Source organism: Erithacus rubecula (genome assembly GCF_903797595.1).
Source record: "Erithacus rubecula genome assembly, chromosome: 5".
Taxonomy (NCBI): Eukaryota; Metazoa; Chordata; class Aves; order Passeriformes; family Muscicapidae; genus Erithacus; species Erithacus rubecula.
The window spans coordinates 40,568,794-40,590,403 of record NC_136687.1 but is presented as its reverse complement, the minus strand read 5'-3'; the positions used below and the strand labels follow the sequence as shown (position 1 = coordinate 40,590,403).

At 42.9% G+C, this 21,610-nt stretch overlaps 1 protein-coding gene across 1 annotated transcript in view; it reads right to left on the bottom strand.

Moving 5' to 3' along the window:
• The window catches only part of DCHS2 (dachsous cadherin-related 2), a gene marked incomplete at its 5' end in the record, with an annotated part of 124,127 nt that extends 110,595 nt beyond the window's left edge, over positions 1–13,532 (bottom strand). Inside the window, 2 exons of the mRNA XM_079307168.1 lie at positions 10,935–13,018; positions 13,487–13,532. Of these exons, the coding sequence (XP_079163294.1) occupies positions 10,935–13,018; positions 13,487–13,532 (2,130 nt within the window). The remainder of the gene's footprint in view (positions 1–10,934; positions 13,019–13,486) is intronic.
• Between the last annotated feature and the right edge of the window lie 8,078 nt (positions 13,533–21,610).

The window sequence follows — 21,610 nt, the reverse complement described above, 5'->3', positions numbered from 1 at the left end:
ATAGGCATGACTACCCTGATTTTTATTTTAAATCATATCCCATAGGAAATGGAGCTAGTTAAGTCTGGCATAAATGTAATGCTTGTTTTCATTTAGTACAGACAACAAGGAGAGACTCTGAGGCTGCATCTCCAATGTACTTTCAGTTATAGAATGAAAACCCACTTCTAAACAAAGCAAAGCATTTCAAAGTCCATAGATTTGACCCATCTAGTTATCAATGGGAAGCTTGTGGAAGTGAGGAAATAGGCACAAAAAGAGACTGCAACATAAGTACCATCCCTTAAAACAGGTTCTGCTAACTCTCCCTATCAGATGTTACAATGAAGCTGGGATTGTATTGTCAAGTTCACGCACATAAAGCAAGCCCAGTTAAAACATTCTTTACCCTATTTCATTTAAATGGGCCTTATTAATTGACTCTATACATAACACAATTTAATCATTAATCCACCTACTTTGGTACATATTTCCTGCTACCCTAAAAATCCTTAATAAGTATTTATCCAGAGGAGTCAGCAGATTTTATATCCAAGCACAGCCAAACAGCACACAGGTCCTTACAAACATGAAATCTGCATTAGAGTGCACTAGTAGTTACTGTAGATGCTTACAGTTACTGCATTTGGTCATGTATGTGTTAGATAAGCTAGAGCTATTTAATCAGCTGCACATTTATTTCTATATAGTATAAAATTATAGTCATAAGTTTATATAGGAGAGTAGTTCAGTACAAAGAGGTGAGAAGTATCTGCACATCTTCTTTTGCAATGCCAAATATATCATTGCTTTCCAGGTATGACAGAAATATCTTGCAATTCAACTTCTGAAAAGAATTATTTCACCTAAGTGCCAATGAAATTAATGATTTTGTACAGCTTCTTATATAGTTGTCTCAAAGAGCTTAGAACTGATTGAATGAACTGTGATTTATGAGTATAATTTTAAAAATTCATTACTCCTCCTGAAAGAAGTGCCTTTTTACAGAGATTAGTATGCTTTTCTCATAGACTGAGAGCAAGGGCACTATCTTCTATCAATTCTATAAAATGTGAACTTTCTTCTGCTACATTTCCTTTGTAAACAAGGCTTAATTTCATATTTTCACCAGTGGCACATTTCAGTATTTGGTGTTAAAGAGTAGCTGCTGGCAAAATGCCTTTTTTCATTTCATTTTATTTTATTTTTTTGTTTGTTTATTTTGGGGTTTTTTGGTTTTGTTTTGTTTTGTTTTATTTTGTTTTTTGGTTGGTTGGTTGGTTGGTTGGTTGGTTTGGTTTGGGTTTGGGGTTTTTTTGTTTTGTTTTGTTTTGTTTTGCTTTTGCAGCTAACAAGAATGAGTACTAGAAATAAATGGAGAGATGCTACAGCAGATCTGTGAAATCATAAGGAGTTGGGACCAACCATTCTCTTTGTCTCCACGTTGACAGCAAAAGGTGCTTTATCTGGAACAGGCAGCTGATTGACACACTGAAGCTCATAAGATTGTAAATCAAACCCATGCACTTTAAAAGAAAAATGCAGACTCTGGAAATCATTGATTTTATCTTTTTTTCAGCATGCAACTAGAAGTTTTATTTCAAGAATGAACTGAGCTGTGAAGTAAAATAAAAAGCCTTATTCTGCGCATCAATCTGCTTGCATAGTAAAATGGAATTTAAGGGATTCCTAACTTATCTCTCTCCCAATGCTTTAAAGCCTTCCAGGAAAGATTAAGCCTTCTGCTGACCCAGCAATTAATGAAAATCTGTAAGGATGATGAAATGCCATTAGTATTTGATAAATGGACAGACCCAGCCATACCCATCCATTCACAGCTTATTAATAACTTGGTCTAGTGTACTGTAAGACAACTGCTGATGCCAATTCTTTGTATAAAAGTGAACACCATCAAAACTCATCTGTTTCTGAATTGGGATGACTTCCATCTAAGAAAGTAGTACTTTACAGTAGTACACTACTCCAGAAGGTCAGTGGCTATGAATGAACTCCTGCTGGACACTTAAATGTTATTCATTATGCTGCATTAAAATCTAAAAATTTAGCGGCCGAAGGTGTTCAAGGACTCTATCTTTGCCAGTGGTGCTCTGAGTAGTCTATTAGCTAATATTTTAATACACAGCTCTCTGCAATATAAACTCTACGATTAAGACTTTTTAGTATCTTTACTCTTCCACAGTTATGGACATATCCAATTTCTCCAACAAGAATATCTTTATCACATATGCTTCTTTTCCTATCACAGTTATAGATGGAAGTATGCAGAAAATTTTGGACTTAGCCACACATAAGCTTTCAAAACTTCCATCTTCCCAGACCCATCTCGCTCATATCAATTAAAATATTTTCCTGAGAACTGGGAAAAAAAGGTAATTTATTGCAATATTTTTAAACATTTTTTGTTCCTAAACTTTAACGTAATTTTTAATTCTCAAATAAAAGCCAAATGTCTCTATGACAATGTGTTTTTGATGTTTCACTATCTCATATGTTCTCTAAATTGTGGATTCAGGTAGCAAACAGCTGTAAATTTATTACACAGATGGCGCAACTACCTTTGGAGATTTTTTTTTGGTTTTTTGCAGGTATTAGACACTGAATTTAACACTTTCCACATTTAAGAGTAACCACAAACTAAGAGAAGCAAAAGTGAAAGGATTCCAATTCCGATTTCCCAGGATGAGAGCTTCCAAAGCACACATTCAGTGCTGGATACTGATTGAAAGGACTGCATCAAGGAACAGACTCTCATTCTTACAAATGCTTTAATTATTAAATGGAATGTTTTTTTTATTTTTAAAATGCTAAAAGGCCACCATACAAGAATTCTTAAGCAAAAGCATCTGGAGAGTTTCCATTCACCTGAAGTTACCTAATGATTAAAATGATGTATTTTGGGGGCTGATTCGTTTTATTATTTTTCTTCCTTCCTGCAATAAGCTCAGCATGGCCATCTACTGCTCCTGCACAGATTCAAAGAAGCATATATATATATATATATATATATATATATATATATATATATGCATACATATTTGAGCCCAGACCACCCACACTTCCTAAAGCTACATATTAAAAGATCACAAAAAGTTGTGCATAGCCATGAAAACCAATTTTATACCCACAAAGCTATGATAATATACTGAGAATCTACTGAAAAGCTTCTGGAGTGCAAAGGGATATTTGTTGTGAATTTAGAAATAAATAATTGCTACAAAATTACACATCTAACAGAAATTATGACAGAAATTCAGACTCAGTATAAGAACAGAAATTGGATGAACCTATAAATAGTTTTGCATTATAGTTACAGATTATATGACAAATTTCTTTGCTGTTACTGTAGTTTAGTCTGGGGTTTGGGCTCTCTGCTGTCAATTGTACTAGTTCTAGAACACAGTGGCATTTCAAGTGAACAAGCAAAATCTGTCTTTTCTGCAGCTGACTGAAAATTGAATACAGTGAAAATAAGACCTGGAAAGCTCAAGAAGCAAATAGAGGGATGCATAGCATGACACCTTTAGCTTCTTTCTGGTTTATCTCTAACAGGGATGAGTTGGATTTCATAACTCTTTAGAATTTACATGAACCTTCTTTGGGGTTTCATTTCTGCTTTTGGTAATTGCAGTGTGGCTTAACTTATCCAGAACCAAAACCATGAGGGAAAGGACTATCCTTTTCCCTGTTTCAACATTGAGGGAAGGAAAAGAAGAAAGACGTGGTCTGCAGCCAATGCTGGTGCTACCTGCTTAGCATCTCAGTGACAGATTACAGTCTAAGTCTCCATCCCTCAAAGCAGGGATGTATCCTCCATTACTTTTTGTCCTTATAGTTCTCTTTTTAATTTTTCAGAAGGCACAGAAAAATTAGAGAAGATGCATGCCATAATGTCTTTTTTAGAACTCTCTCTTTCTGCAAGTAGCTCTTGGAAATGTGTATTTCAAGAAAGTAAAAATAACAACTCTCATATGTTCTAAGCACTTAAAAAATCCTCAAACCACATGCATCCTTCTTACACATATTATAACTTTAAATAGTATTTTCTAAAATCTCACAGATTTATTACTCCATGATTCCTGGCATACCTAGATTAGCTTTAAGACCTTTAAACAAAATCTTTTTTGCTGTTATTGCATTTACAAACCTCCCACAGTCTCAGCATCACAAAGTCTATTATTTCTAAATAAAAGGAACAGGGAAGCACTACCCAGTAAGTTGAAACATTCCTCCTTAATGGACCTCCTTAATGGACCAGAAAAGTTCAAGTTGTCATAACACTGGAATGCATATGGTTCTGTCATTTGGCAGATTTCCTCTTCCTCTGCTCTTTCAGAGATGACTCTACAGCCAATAAGCATGAATTTTCTAATACACCATAAAAGAAAATAAATTTACTAAAAAGCTACTGACATGACTGTTACAAAGTCATGACAATGTTCTCTTCAATATGCAATTACACGTACATAAGTTGTTAGATTTTTCTAAATAATGCATGTGCACTACAGGAGAATGACATTTATGTCATACATTTATACCCTATAAGCTACAGCATGCCCTGGCAGTGGAAGCAAGTTTAACCTACAAGCCCCAAACATATACAGAATGCACTGTGCTGTAAAACACAAAGCAATCAGTTTCATTAAGTCCAAAATATGAGTTGAGTGAGTGCTGTCACCATCACCAAATCTTTGAGCTTTGCAGAAGCCAGTAAGGGAAATACTCTTTTATACAAGAGTCCATGAAGGATAAGAAGAGAATGTGGTGTTTCCATCACATCTAGGTAAAAAAGTACCAGGCAAACTGATGCCAACATGATGTGCTGATCTTTCCTAATTCAGATAAAGTTTTAGCCTGCTCAGAGACAGTAAGAAAGAGAAAGAATATTGCCTTTCAATACTCGACTTCAGCTAGAAGAAGGAAATCCTGACATATCTGGTGATACAGTACTATAATTTGGAGATAAAATGTGCTAAAGAGAACCATAACAATGAGTACTAAGAAGTATTACAATCACCCAAAAAAAAAATTGAAAATAAAATTTGTAATCAGAATTAAACGTCTGTAAGCAAGGCAGATATATGACAAAGCTTTATTTCTTAATTCATTCACAGGGTAAGTGAATGGCTCAGAAGAGAAACATTTTGTCAGACTCCTTACTCTTAGGTCACAGAGGTACAGTTATAAAAGAGTTACACATTATCAGATGCTAAATCTACTAAAATTGCCAAGCTAACACCAAAGAGAACAGAAATAGGATATAATCACCACCAGCACTTGAGAGTTGATGGATGTTGGAGTCAATGAGTCGGGGGATTCTATGAATTCTTAAGAGAGAAATCAGAGTACAGGGATTGAATTAAAGCCTGTGAATGGATTGAAATATATTAACCTATTCACACAAAAGTTAGAGGTGTAAGTTTTAGTTTTAGGATAAGTAAGTCAGTAAATTTTAGTATGAGCTCTAATGCTTTTAGTAAGTAAAAAGTTTAGATACCAAAGTAGAAGTGTGAGTTCTAGTGAAGGTTGAAAACCATACCAATGTTTTCAGTAGAGGCTCCAGGATCCGTGGTTGTAGCCAGTGCTTAGACATAATAGGGCTACAGTGGGAGTATTGCTTACATTTTTCAGATAGAACAAGATAGGTCGTATGCGTAGTTTGTACGTAATCTGGCACGTTAAGAAACTAGAATTCTAATAGGTTAAGGAGTGGTGGTCCCAGTTTGTGTCTTAGCTTGTTGGGAAGATGCTATGTAAGAGTATGTATTGGGAAGAGTTGGTGCTTTTGCCTTTGCTTTTTGCCATTGCCTTTTCTTCTTTTTCTGCCATTGCTCTTTTGCTTTTGTTCACCATCAACTTCAACACTCAAGAAGAAGATAGGAGCTGCCACAGCAAGATCGGCCCCACAGGGACCTCTGGGAAAAGCTTCTGCTCCTATTTGGGACTCTAAACTAAAACTTAGCACGGACTTTGATGTCTGTGGCTGCGCCTTTTGAGACTGATGTGCTTCTGCAATAAACAACTTTTTAACAACTATTAGCTGCTTTGCTCATTTTAGAAGATAACCCAATGAAGTTGGAGCACCAGAGGTCATAGATGAACATTTGTAACCATATTGATCCTTGAGAAAGTATAGTAAGAAAGACAGGAGAACACCCAAGGAGTTCTCACTCATTCCTCCATCTTACTCCATTTCTAGGCCATACTGAAGATCTTCAGAAAAATAGATTCATATTATGCTGAAAGATCATCATCGTAACTGATGTCATCCCTAAGGCCAATGACTATTCAAAATTAACATGCATGAAGAAACCAGGATGTTGATACATCTGCAAAAATCAAAGCATTACTAAGATGTCTGCAGACATCAAATCACACCAAGAGTGCTTCTGCTGCTTCCCTTTCAGTTTCTGCAAATTGCATTAATCTGCAACTTATCTCTGGTTGTGTTCACTTTTACCTTCTTGTACCTTTTTTTTTTTTTTTTTGGCATGCCACCAGTAATGCTTAAATTTTAACAAAGGTGTGTCTGTAACAACTGATAACAAACCAGAAGTTCAGTATCAAAAAACAGACCAAAGTTAAATAAATGCTGTAAAATACTTCCAAATTTTACTTACTATTTCTGCATACTTCTGCTCTACTTTCTAATGTCTGATAACCCACTACTTTCTGATTTTCATTCTCTTCATTTAACTTTCTCTCATTTGTCTGCTCAGATTTCTGACCTCCACCTGCATTATCTGCCCTGAAGATGCAATCATTACATCGCCATATTTCTTTCTTATATTAGCCAATGCAAAGAAATTCCATTTATTTTTCAGGATTCAGATTCTCCCTTACTGGTGCATCTGCACTGGAAGGGAGACTATTTTGTCCACAAGGAAAGCCCAGATATATACCTGGAACAAAGCAGAATTTCCAGAAGTGAAAACTATGAAAACTATGTCTTTCAAGTACATGGTTAATTCTTCTAATCAGGGAATTCCTACAGACTAGGAGGGAACACTAATACAGATTTACATGCAAGTTGATCCATTTCACAAGACTAGCCCATATTATGGGGTACCTCTGTAGAGAGTAAGGGGGAAATGAAAATGAATGATCACGGTAGGAATTAAAGATTTCCCAGAAGGAAAAGAAATCCCCCATTATCAACAAGCAGTCAAGAATATATGGGAACAAGTTGTCCAGTTGTGACATGTTACATAGTGATTCGTGTCATTATAGAAATACACCACAGGATCAATATAAACAAAAATACTGCATTCAAAGTAAAGCATGGACAGGAGACACAGGAAAATATAATTATTTCATTATGTTTGTTAAAATCACCTTGTTGTGCTTTTTGGTTTTATGTATTTTTTTACTTTGCCACTGTAATAATGAATTGTATTTATGCACAAGGAAACGCAGGCTTGTGCGAGGAACAGACTTGTCCCTGCTGTTACCTGCTTGCTAGGAGTGTAACCTGACAACACGTTCTAACCTTGTCCAGACCTGGCAGGGGATTGTGGCCACTGCTGCTTGAGTCCTAGCCAAAAATATTCAGGCTTCTCAGACTTGTACCCCAGCACAGGGGCATGTTACAGCCCACCAAGAAACTGCCTATAAAAGGAGCTGTGACCAAAGGTGAGATGGACATACTGCTAGAGCACAGACTCCCCACGTCCCCAGCGCTGCCTGCCTGTTCCTTATCAACAAACTAATAAATTGCCTTACTGATTGACCTACCTGATTTTAGTGAGTAATTTATAACACAGTCATTTAGTGGCTGGGTAGAGGCACAGCAAAGCACTAAGGTGAAGGTTCTAGACAAACAGTGTACAAGGCAATGGTTTGTCACCAGCTGGTTCCCAAGCAAAGATTACTGATGAACCATGGACATGACTATTTCAGTAATGACCTACTGCAAGGGCCCCTCTGCTTGCAGAGGGAAAAGACTAGAGGGTTTAGAAGACTTCCCAGTATCATGATTGTGACTCAAATATAAAACAAATGTTTACCACCACCTCCCAGGTTGTGGAGCAGAGGAAGATGGGACGTTAGTAGCCTCCTTCAATATCTTGGTTTGTTCTGTTGGGAATTGGGTTTTGTTTCCCTTTTCTCTCTGTGGAGTTTTTTCCCTTGTGATGCTAAGAACTTGTTGGCTACACCGTAGCAGGGATGGGGGTCAGGCAGCTAAAGCAGGTGAGGGTAGCTGCACTCTCTCTCACTCGTCTGGCTTGGAGAAGGGTCGCTGGAAAAACCCCGCTCTGCCACACCGACACCAGGAGTTGCTGTCCTCGGCTGGGGGATCCCGCAGCCCCCGGCTCGGACGCCCTCCCACCTCCACCTCCACTCCAGGCATCCTGTTGGAGCACCGGGACCAACACTGCCCAAGATCCGTGAGCAGTGTCTCTCCTCCACCCTTCCCATTAGGGACACAGCCGCCAGCACCCGCAGCGTCCCTCCAGCCGCGTGTGATCATCGCACCTCCCCTGCTCACCGGGAGCTGCCAGCGCTGCCTGCCAGCTGGGACGGTAACTGCACCACAGGGAAAGGTGTCCACAGCCCAAAGAACTAGGTTCCTGTTCCGTTAATTGTTAATTTCCTAGGTGGTGTTGTTTTCTTCGCCTTGTTATATATACGTGTGTGTATATTTATATATATCTATATATATCTATATATATCTATATATATATATATATATATATATATATATATGTATGTATATATACACACCAGCAAAGCACTGTTATTCTGTTATGTGTGCCTGAGAGCCCCTGATTCCAAAATTATAATAATCAGGAGGGAGGGGAGCCTGCACTCTCCATCTCAGGGAGGAGTTACTGCCTTTCTTGGCAAATACCTGTCTTCAAACCAGGACAGTTTCCTATTCTCCAGGAGCAGGAATAACAGAGTCCATGGTTGCCTCCTTTTCATGCTAGCTTTGAAGTTCAAGAGCCTACCTGGAGCCGAGACTCATACCACAGAACCTGAAAAACAGTTTGGCAAACCAAAACCTATTTTCTGCATTATCATCACTCACTGCAACTCCTAAAGCAACATAAGCAAAGCTGTCCACTTCATGATAGCCCTTCCCTTCTCACAATCTTTTGAGTAGAAGGTTTCCTTTCGTAGGGGAAAAGATAAGAGGATAATTGTATAAGGTGGACATGTTTAAAGTTTAAGCCTGCTGCACAATATAGTATGAAACCTGGACATCACAATGATCCTGGATTAATGTGCATGTAGAAGCACCTTCCTTTCCTGGTAGAGCATGGGATTTTTATCTGCTATTCTTCCAGCGCATGTCTCTCATTCCTCCTCCTTCCTGTTCATGTTTGGCTTTATTACCCCAGGTTCAACCACTACCAGGACATGACTATTTCTTTCTACTCTCTAAACAGGATTATGGCAGCATGGTGACACTTTCAAAATTCAGTGCACCGTGAGTGACATCCACAGTGACATCACAGTGCACCTGTGGCCCTGGAAAATCTGCATTATTAATGCATCAAAACCTACAAGAAAAAAAAATAGTAAAACCACAATCACAGGTTATTTTATTTAAAACACTCAGGAACCCTTCAGGAGGCTTTTATCCGCTTCAATCAGAAGCAATCGCTATGCGTCAGCCCCGCCACAGCGTCAGGCTGCGGCAGCGCTCCCCAGCGGCGCCGGCCCCGCTGCCTTTCAGCCCACGGACGTCTGCGTCCAGGGTCGGACGCCGTGGCTGCCCCGACACCTCTCACTCCTCCCCGGGACATGGCCAACCCCTAAACTCCTCAAGGTAACAGTTTTCTCCAGGGCATTCCTTGGGCCATCGGTGCACAGCGCGTTTTTTTTTTTTTTTCCTCCCCACATGGTGTTGAAAGAAAAAGAAAGGGCAGACATGGAATTTTCTCTTTGGCTTGGGATAAAAAAAAAAAAAAGCTCCATTAGCTCAACCTTCCCGAAGTTTTTATAGATTAAATTATATTAGTGCTGCAAAAATTGTGTAATTTTTCATCTCCAGAGTGCAATTAGAAAAAAAGGGGGAAAATGGTAAGAGAATTTGTTCCAATCAACTGTTGTCAGACCCAAAATATCATCAGTGACTCCTGATTTGGAAAGAAAAAATAATTAATTTAGTAGATCTCCTGAAGATAAAGACAGATTGATTTTTCATCAAATATACTAAGAAAACACGTTGCAGTTTTTCCTAGGTTTCCTCTTGTAATGGTTTTCCCCAAATTCATGTAAGTTCTGCACAAACTCAGAAATGCTTCTGCATTCACTCAGGCCCAACTGCTGTGAACTTTCTTCTGATGGAAAAGACTTTGTTCAAGTCAAAGGTATACATTCTGCAATGCTTTTCCAAGCTAAAAGCAAAAGGACTCTCTGTTAACTTCTGTCCCTCCAAAGCCTCATTTCAGCCTCACCTGCAAAGAGTAAAAGGGGTTTTATGGACAAGTAGTATATTTTTCTCTATTAGGACTAATCAGTTTCTGCAAAGGCAGGGTGAGTTGATTCACATGGTTAGCAGAAAGCTCGGGAATCATCATAAAGACCCTGGAGTGCATTTTAATTTAAAGCCACTATGTTTTACACTGTCTGCCCTCTCTCTGATTCAGTTTGCTCCACGCTACCCTCTGGGACGGCTCCTACTGGCTCTCAGAAGACCATCTCAAGTCCTCAGAAGCATCACAGTTGGTTTAACTCCCTCTGAGGTTTAACCAGAGCGGATACTTGATTCCCTCTGAAGACCTGAGCTTCTGTGCTCATTACCCACGCTACAAGTGTTATGGGACAAGGAACAAATTTCTCAGGGCACTTGTGAGGATGGGGTTACAAGGGCTGCGGTGGTTATCTGAACCCCACCTGCCGCGCTCCCTGCTTCCCTGTGCCCTGGAGCGCAGCGTTCCAAGGGCAGCGGCCCCGGAGCCGGGCCGTGCGGGCGGTGCGGAGCTCACCTGAAGGAGGCGGCGGCCCGGCGCGGCGTGCTCGGGCAGGCGGCCGCGGTACACAGCGCGCTCGAAGCGCGGCTCGTTGTCGTTGGCGTCCTCCACGCGCACGCTGAGGCGGCACGCGGCGGCGCGCGGCGGGACCCCGCCGTCCCGCGCCACCACGCGCAGCTCCAGCGCCGCCTGCCGCTCCCGGTCCAGACGCGCGCGGGTGCTGACGGCGCCGCTCCGCGCGTCGATGCGCAGCAGGGCCAGGGCGGCCGCGTCGCCCTCCAGCGCGTACCGCACCTCGGAGTTGGGCGAGCCCGGCTCGTCGGCGTCGAAGGCGCTGAGGCGGAGCACGGCGGTGCCAGGGGAGGCGGCCTCCGAGACAGCGGCGCGGTAGTGGGGCTGCGGGAACGAGGGCGTCTCGTCGTTGAGGTCGACGACGCGCAGCAGCAGCGGCTCCTCGGCGAAGAGCGGCGGCGTGCCGCCGTCCGTGGCCACCAGCCGCAGCTCATACAGGTCGCGGTTCTCGCGGTCCAGCGCCCCCGCCACGCAGAGGAAGAAGACGCCGGCCCCGGCAGCCCGCAAGGCGAAGGCGCCGTCGCCGCCCAGCAGGGCCAGCGCAATGCCGTCGCGGCCCTCCGCGCCGCCGCCCTCGTCGGCGTCCGAGATGGACACTCGGGCCACGTAGTCGCCAGGCTGCGCCCCTTCGGAGACCCGCGGGCCGCCGGTCTCGGTGAGGTAGAGCAGACGGATAGAGGGCCGGTTGTCGTTCACGTCCAGCACGGCCACGGAGACGAGGACGCTGGAGACCTCGGGCTGGACGCCGCCGTCCCGCGCCTCCACGACGAGGCGGTGCAGGGCCCGCGCCTCGCGGTCCAGCGGGCGGCGGAGGCGCAGGACGCCGCTGCGCTCCTCCACCGCGAAGTAGCCGTCGGGATCGCTCTGCCGGCGATTGATGGCGTACCGCACCTCGCCGTTGGCGCCCAGGTCGGGGTCGGTGGCCCGCAGGCGGCAGACGGCGGTGCCCGGCAGTGCGTCCTCCCGCAGCCGCACCCGGTACTCGCCGAGGCTGAATGCGGGCGCATTGTCGTTCTCGTCCAGCACCCGCACGGACACCCGCAGGCGGCCGCGTCGCCGCGGACTGCCGCCGTCCCACGCCTCCACCACCAGCCGGTGGACGTCCGCCCGTTCTCGGTCCAGACGCCGCAGCAGCACCAACTCCAGGGGCTCCGGCCGCACATAGCGTAGGTGGAAGAACGGCGGATCCCCCGCCACGCCGCCGTCCTCCAACAGCACGTAGCCCTGCGTGCCGAAGCTGCCGGCGTCGGGGTCGCGGGCAGCCGGCAGACGGAAAGCGGTGCCGGGCGGGCTGAGCTCGGAGATGGTGAGCTGCAGACTGTCCTTCGGGAAGCGTGGTGAGTGGTCGTTCACGTCGGTGACAGCGATCTCCACCTGCACTACCTCGCCGCGCAGCGTGGCCGCCGCGAAGCTGTAGTGCGCCCGCCGCTCCCGGTCCAGCCTCCGCGCCGTGCGGATGATGCCCGTCTCCGGCTGGACGTGGAAGTCCGCCAGCACCGCCGACTCGCCGCTCCTCTCCGACAGCAGGAAGCCTCCAGGCGGGTCCGCGCCCGCCGGCAGCCCCGCGCGGATGTCGCCCACCAGCGTCTCGGCCGGCAGCCCCTCGTCGACTGCCAGGCTGAGGTTATAGACCGGCGCCGCGCCGCCTCCCGCCGCGCACAGCCACAGCGGCAGCAGCAGCGATAGCGCCCGTCCCGTCGAGGCAGTGCCGCCCTGCATCACGGGCAGCTGCGCCCTGCTACTCGCCGCCGCCACGCAGGTGCCTCTGACTCGCCGCTGCGGGAGCAGCTCCCGAACGCAGCCGCCGGTGATAGGAAGGACAAGCGTCTGCGACGGGGCGGAAGAACGCCCCCCCTTAGCCCTGGGTGTCACCGCCCGCCCACCTACCCACCCAGCGCCGGGGGAGGAGGCAGCGGCGGCAGCCACGTCCCCCGCGCACGGACGTGTCGCGCTGGGTCGGGATGGCGTGTCGCTGCTCCAGTGCCGTCCAGAATTCTTCGCAGAAATTCGGGGAGTCAGCTGGCTTCCTGCTGATGGGGCAAAGTGTGACTAGCACACGGTCCTCGTGAAGGAGAAGAATTTAAATGAAACAGAAATGAACAGAAATTACGAGAAATCTGCACAATTCAACAAAGATTTGTCTCACCTTAATATTCTGGTCCTCATTTTCCGTTAAAAGGTTTGCTTGCTATCCTAGCACTAGGTCAGTAAATAGCAACTCAGCATGGCAGAAAAGCATTTACCAGAAGTAAGCTTTAAGTAAAAACTTCAATCAGTTTCAGCAAGAACAGAACTTCATTCCTTTACTACCATTCCTGACTTCCATATCTATCCCAGAATGGTTTAAGAATGATTAAGTGTTTCTTCAATGACACTGAGAGTACACAGCATTGTGTAAATGCTAACTAACCATCCATCTATCCATGAAAGCCAAATACAATACTTCAGTGGTTACCAGTCTCTTGCTGTTCCCAATGATCCTTTACAAAATTCACCTTTCTGGTAAGAATCTAACACCTGTTCAAAGAAAACAAACTTCATCCTAGGACAACCAAATAAAATCAGGGCAAAGACAATAAGTAGCAGGAGGAGTTATATAACACATTCCTCTCCTATGAAGGGGCACTTGAGAAGGCAGCTGTTCTATTTGTCTCTTTTCTAAGTCATGGAAGAACTACCCAAGTACGCTGCCAGAGCACCCTGAGGAGGGAGCAAGCTCACTGCAACAGTGAGGAGAAGAGGAATTTTTTTTTCCAACATTTTTGACACCTACACCATACCATATATCCAGGTAAAGAAGAAGAACTAGGTTCTTAAGTAAGTTTAGAAGTTCTACTGCATGTATGTAGTTGCACGGACAGGAGGAGGAACAAATGAGATCACATCCACTGTATCTGACTTGCCTCCTTACACAGAGAAAAGGGGCAGAGCAAAGCTAGATCTTGTCAAATCTTCTTAGGCAGAATCTGAGAAAGTCTCTGTATATTTATACACTGTGATAATTACAAGCATAGAAGAAAGAAGGAAATGCAGAGGCCCTTGCCAGCTTAGTTTGTATTCATTGAGAAAACACAAGGATCCCCCCAAGTCACAGATATTCAATATGAAAATGCCTGAATTCCACTTAATTACAGCAACTTTGGAAAAACAGCCATGTCCCATGCAGCCTATGCTGTCACTAAGAAAACATGTGAATCATGTTCAGTCAGGCACATTCACTGAAAAACTAAACAAAATCTGCTGTTGACATGGTCAGGCAGTGCCTAAAGTGCAAAATTCTGTACTCAGATACAGCATGCATAAAGAAAGCAGGGGAAAAATAAGACTGACATAGTTATCTGTGGTTCTGGCAGCATTAATGTATTTTGTGAAACCAGGGCACTTTAATAGTTTTTTATATGAAGTAAAGTTAGGTGAAAGCACTGCTCAACTACAGCATGTTTTCACAAATACTACATCTTTGGTACAGTATGGATATTTTGCTTACTGTGAGCATGAGCTTTACCTATTAAGTGTTCTTCTACTTTTTTTATATTTCTGCCTTCTCTGAGTCTATTCCTTCCTCCATTCCTTTCTTAAACATTTTCTCTTCCTCTCTTTTGCCATGTTCATGACCTCATTCTTCCACAAATCACAAACAGAAGTTTCTAAATCTTGAGATGTTTGTGGTCTCCTGAATATATTTAGCTGCCCCTGCTGTCCCCATCTTCTCAGTGACATGCTGACCTACACAAAAAAAGAGAAAGTACATTTCTAAGACTTGGAGGGAAGCTGCCACAATGACATTATCCCAAGGGAAGCAGGGTGTCAAAGTTGTAGTGCACTAGCCACCTCCTACATCCTCAACAGGTAACTCTCATAGTGAAGACACTTCTCAGCTCCTCAGATCTACAAAGTCTTCCAGTTTAAAAAATAGACAGGAGGATAAACATATTATTTGAAGATGGGGGATGTTCACAAGATGGGTTAGAGTACACAAAATGCCTGAGCATTTCAGTTAAGAAGGGACTGTCCATTGGTGAGCCATCCTTCTCAGTTAAAGAGCAGGAAGTTATTTCTTCTGTTTTCCCATTCCATTCCTGGAGGTAGCCACCTCTGACTTTGCAGGCAGATGAACAGCATAGGTATCCACTTTCAAGCCACGGAAGTTTCAAACCCTGTGTTTTCAGGCAATCCTGCATGAGCATCCCTCTAATCCACTATGCAATGAAGTGAACTCTGGTGCTCCCAAGCAGCTCCACATGCCAAATTCAGCTGTAGTGTGGCAGGGACCCAACCGCCAGGAAAGGAGCAAGGAAGAAAACTTGGAAGGCGATAGCTGTATCAGCTGCTCAAATTTAATCTGCCCATATTTGCAAATCACATTTTACTATAGCTTAGTCCTCTGTGGATTAATTGGAAATTCCTTTTCCATAAAGGAGAATTAAACTATAGCAAACTAAAGCTGGGTATGACACTAGGGTGCAAAAGATCACTGAAACAGAGATAGTGTTACAACCATGAAGGTCTACCGATAACAGAGTTAATTACACCTACTAACATTGCCTCGCCCACACACCAGCTGTAGCAGCCGAAGGTGTGACCCTCCCATGCTGAAGACACGGCTGAAGTGGTAAAGCAGTATGACCACTTCTTCTTCTGCCGCTTGCTGGCTCACTGCAAACCATCTTCAGCAGCAGCAGCAGTAGCAGTTTAAGGCAAAGCACCTGACTCGGGACTGACGCAGGGTGGGAACACTGCAGGATCCATTCCAGCGCTCATTAGATGGGTGGTAGCAGCCAGCTGAGGGCAGAGCATGACTGAGCTGCTCCTGACAGAGCTGAAGCGAATAAAATAAAACATGAAAAATTCTCCATGAAGCCATTTTCTGCTGTTTGAAAATAGCATGGTCTCAGCTGCTTGTTACTGCCTTTCAGCCTGTGGGCACCATGTTTCCATTTCTGCCTACCAGGTGGTGTTCCCTGATCCTCTGTAGGTTTAGTTTAAGGACAGAGATTAGTTTAAGCAATGCTGAGACAATGATTTCCGTTAACCCCAGTGATTTTTTTTTTTTCTATGCTGGGTTACAGAACGCCCATATAAATCAGCTTTCTAGCAAAATTGTGACATGGGGAAGCACTAACATTTTCAGCTATTGCATCTGGATCTAAGAAAGGATGTTTGTTTCTAGCCTCACTGGCTGGAGTCATTATGGATATTCAGCCTGTAATATGTGATATATGGAGAAAGCGTTAACTTTGCAGACCATCAGGTGTTTCATTATTTATGGTTCTCTAGGCACACATATATTGATTTCAGCAACTCCTCCTTGAAGGAGTGTCAGCTGCACAAAAGATTTGCTGTTGACCACATGGAGGCTGATCATGGTTACTATAATAAAAAGCTGTGTAGGGACTGCTCTCCTTATAAATGCAGAGAAATGTAATTAAGAGGTTGTTTTTTCTCTGGCAGCCGTCATTTAACTCTTAATCACTAGCTAATTTACTGAACTTCTTTTGCTATGAAATAATAGATGCTTTGCCTTCTCTGAGGAAAAATCATGTAGTTGTCAGAATCTGATTGGAAATAATATACCTGAGTCTGTCTTCAAAGGTAGGAAAGACTTTCTGTTTGTACTACAGATAGTAGTAGTAGGGTTTTTCAGTATCACTCCAGATATACCACAATGCCCTTGCTCTGCCTGTAGAACACGTTGCTGCTGCCTCCTGTGGGCAATTAATTTAGAATTTGTCACTCAGATATAACTATCTAAGTAGGATTACTCAGATCAATATTTTCACATTAACTTTATTTCTAGTCCACTTATCTCATGCTGTCAACCAGACTTAATTGTCTGTCCCAATTTCATGTTTCCATTTTATGAATTTTCATTAATCTCTTTGCTGTCGATCCCAACTGCAAATCCAAGTGTCATATCACTTATCAAGATGATTGCTCAAATATACTTAGATTTGCCTGAATAAAATGGCTGTGTCATACACGTTAAATGTATCCTATTGTCTGCTGCAGGATGAAGACATTTCTTGTTTATGCACAATATATATCACTAATCCTTTATTATGAACAAAGTTTATAGAAAATATCAAATAAAATATTAAACTGAATATTAGCATAATTAAATTTGATTCCACTAGGTAAGTGTTCATTCAGATATTGACATCCTAACCAATTTTATATCTATACCTATATTTACTTTATAAACTTGGTCACAGATTTAATCTAGCCATGAGATTTTATTCAAAAGTAAAAGACCCCATATTTGATCACTGTTCACTGCCTCATTTGTAATTAACATGATATGAGGTTATCTTTAAAAAAGAAGAAAGGCTTCTTTCTTTAGATGTCTGTTATTCCAACAAGCTGATGCAGATTTGAAGCAATCTCTTTAGGATGGGAAAGGGTTCACCCTTACAAGCCAGGAATAAACACACAAGAGCTTCCTACTAAATGTGTTGCATTCCACATAAAGCTGTCTTTTGCCACCTGCTTGCCACTGCTGAATCTAGACCTTAGTGGCCTCTCTAAAACCTGAAGGGTAGCTCCAGAAAGTGTGAAAAAATATATCCCAGGCTGGATTTAATATTCCTTGGATATAATATCTTCCTTGACTACAATGTTGAGTTTTCACATATAATTTATGAGATTATCTACATTATCAACTTTTATCACACAATAATAGATCACAACCTGCAATCAGATCCCGTAGTCAAATTCTATGTGTGTAGAAGAGTGAAAAAAGATGCAGATGTGAGAAACAAAATGGGACCAAAACCTGTTATCTGATGTTTTCCTGAACTGCAGATGATACTGAAAGTATGCAATGATCAAACACATTTGCAGGAGGTCCAAATCCAGATAATCTTAATCTGAATGCAGCCTCTTAAATCAGAGATGTAAATGCAGCATTATAGAAGTTATTTCAAATCTACAGAATATGATATTCTAGATTTACTATGCTTCCCAATCTAACTCTAAGCTTTGAAGCTTTGAAAATCAAGAACTGGCTGAGAGCATGCAAAACAAAACCACTACAACCATATCTGAAGACACAGAAGTCAGCAGAGGATTGTTCTGAATTAACTCCTCCCATATTTTCCTTCAGTGATGTTAGTAAGCTGATGTTAACATTGTCCATCACTGTGCACAGCACTAGTGATGCCAGTAAGCCAAAATACAGTAGTTGGAAGTTACAAGTCTGTCAAGAGAGTTCAAGCTGCAAACAAGATGCAAATAGCAAGAACGATTGCAATGGCATGCCAGTGGATAGGATGCATTTTCTGCCACTTGAAGTCTTTAAATCAAGTTCAGACATGTTCTATTTCAGCCACAAATGACAGGGCTTTAGGCAGGAATTAACAAGTAAAATGAAGTCAGGCTGTTCCTTTCTGGCTTTTACATCTATGAAAATCCAGCTTCCCAGGGCAGCTGCCCTGATCACAGAAAAGCAGCCCACACAGTGTGCTTGAGACTGGAACCCTGCTGCTATCACTTCATCAGCTGAGGACCCTGCTGAGGACTCCAGGTTATGGCACTGAGAGAAGGGAGGGTCTACACTTAAAGCTGTATCTTAGTACGCTAAGCTACTCTGCCAGCTGATTCCCTTGCTGCACCGAGCTAAGTAATTATTTTAAATAGCTGTAAATCAGAAGAGAACTTTGCTTTTAAAAGTGAACTATACCATAATCCACATGTAAATTAATGCCCCTGGCTATTTTCTCTCTCCCACGTGTACAAACACTAAAAGCAATGAATTAACCAGCACTTTTTCAGCCTTTGTATTTTTCTTCCAGATGATAATTTCATAGAGTTTTGATGCCTGAGTTTTGGCTGCTGTGCTACAACTGACACTACCACATTTACATTACTGAAGGGTTCACATGCTTTCTTAAACAGTCTTTTAAGACAAGGCTATAAAGACACAAGAACAAAGCAATCTTCCTTGTCCCAGTAAAAATACCAACCTGCTGATTTTCAGGGCACACAGTATTATGCAGTACTACGCATTTCTCTGGGGAGGTGACAGCTGGAGGTGTGGCTGGATGGGATGAAAACTCCCCAGCAGCCATAGGGGAGCAGATGTTTGTGTTACCTCCTGCAGCAGGTTTGTTTGTATTGGCAGCTGTCAGTCAACTGATACTGGGTAATTCCACTCATATAATTTTAGTCAGTGAAGCACCTAGCACCTTCTTGATAGGCACCCATTTTTACTAGATGTGAAAACAAATTTGTACAAATCTTAATTAATGAATCCTATTTGATTTAAAGTAAGCCAGACTGAGCGCTGAGACAGAGGTTGATTGCCTATTTTCATTTAGGTCATATAAACTGTGTCTAAAAGTAGTTCTAACAGCTTCCTTGAGCCTCTCCATGTCAGCAGGGGACTACTTTTACAGTGTTGTCAGAGAATTATCCAAGGTCTTATAATTTTTTAAACAGAGTTTATCTCTACAGAATCTTTATGGGGCTGAGAAGGCTCATAATCACCATTCCACAGAGGACTGCAGGCAGATACTAAGGTAGGGCACATTTCCATCCTGTAATGAACAGAGATCCCTGAGTTAAAACTGAATCTGCTCTTCAACTGGAGGCGTCACAGCACCACCCTAAGGGGCCCCAGCCTGAAATAACAGACCCAAGGTGGAGTTATACACTGGAAAAGCCCCAGCCATCTCACCATCCCAGTTTCTAGTGCCAAACAGTCTTTGCAGTTTGCAAAGACAGTGTTCACAGCCAGTGAATGCGTAGGGGTGGGGAGCTCCCTGTGGAGCCCTCACTCTATGTGCGCAGTCATAGAGGGCATCAATAATGCAACTTACACTTCCTGCATCCCAAGGCAGTGGGTTTGGGCTTGTTTTTCCCTACTTGCTTTTGCCCAGCCTGTTCTAGCTTTCTAGCTGTATTTCACTGCTGACTTTTTGTTTTGGTTTGGTTTGGGGTTTTTTGTTGCTGTGTTTTGTTTTGTTTTGTTGTGTGTGTGCGCGCGCGCATGTGTGTATGTTCAAGAATAAAATAATACAGGCTTTAACCAATTTTAGTTGTGTATTTTCTGCTCTGGTGGCAGGAACATCAACTCTAAGATGTTTGAGATCACGGCATCGGAGCAGTGGTTTTAAAGCTTCAAATATGGATTTCACACTGTTATCCACAGCATTGTTCCCCACCACAAAATAGTCAACAAAAATATATTTCTAAATGTTTTTTTCATTATTCCTAAAATACTCATGAATATTCACAACTTTGACTATGTTAACTTTAACATAAACCTACGTATGGGTTGCAATGCTTCCATGTATCATACTGGAGTAAATACAGAAATCAGTGTATTTCAGAGTGAACTCAGCCAAAAAAGGATATGAAGGAGAAGTTTCTTAAGCCTTTAAGTAAGGCATAAGATAAACTTCTGTAATTATTTAGAGGAAAAAGAAAGACTGCTAGGTATCTGTAAAGGGAATACAGGACTTCTAAACCCATTTACATTCATGCACTAGAATATGACAACAGGAACAAAGATACAATAGGAAGACAATTCCTACAGCTAATTTAGGCAACAACTGTCTCTAGGCCCAGTTTATAATTTCAATTACATTTGTCATGTGTTCATTCCTGACTTGACCAGATTGTTTCTGAATTCCTGCATCAAAAGGTTTATGGCTGCTTCTTTCAAAGTAATTATTCCAAAATGCATCCAATCTCTGAACTGCTGTGAAAAAGGCCATCAGGAAAATGAAACTGGATTCCTAAACTTGTTCATTACAGTAGGTGTCTTGTAGCACAAGACAGTAGTGTCAGTAGCACAGCTGGTATGGCCTGTCCCAGTGCCAGATGTCCTCAGGCACAGTCACACTAAAACTAGGTGCCATCACTTTGAGGATTAGAAGAGTGCATTTATTTTTAAAGGCATTATTTTTCTAACAAAAGTTACTAGCCTTTTTTAGGTCACCCAAAAAAAGAATTCATGCTATGCTTTTCAGGCTTTACAAAAAAGAATGATATGACAGTGTTGAAAAGAATTGTGAAGTGTTTAGGTCTACAACGGGATGTGCAACAGATGACACTCTGCTGGGAGTAGCACTCAGGCAAAGGGAAATGTGTCTGCCTGGAAGGGGCAGTTTATACCAGAAATCCCAGTGTTCAGCATCTAGCAAAAACAAACCAGCTCTGTGAAGGGCATAAAATATCCTAGTGAATTCAAATGACATTTTTCCTCTACAGCACAATACTTACTTAACTGAAAATTCAGAGAGGAGAGAAACTGCGCACTCTGCTGACTTTGGGCTTTGACAAGATCATTATTTTCCTTTCACACAAACTGGGGAAGGACCCTATGTACAGATAGCCTCTGGGCTGGTCTCTAGGACAGGGCCTCCCTCAGGGATGTCACAGCTACCCCACAGCCCCAATTTGCCTGGGAAGAGCTGCTGCTGGGATGATACAGATGGGCAAAGAGGCAGGTACATCAGGCTCCAGATCATGCCTGTCTCACATACGGACTCACTCTGCCTTTCAGCTTACCAGCCCTGACCACCATATCCCTGCCTCTGCCCACCACAAACCTACATCTGCCTCCCACCTCCCAAAAGAAAGCAGGCAAAATGTTCAGACCCCCACACAAACCCAAG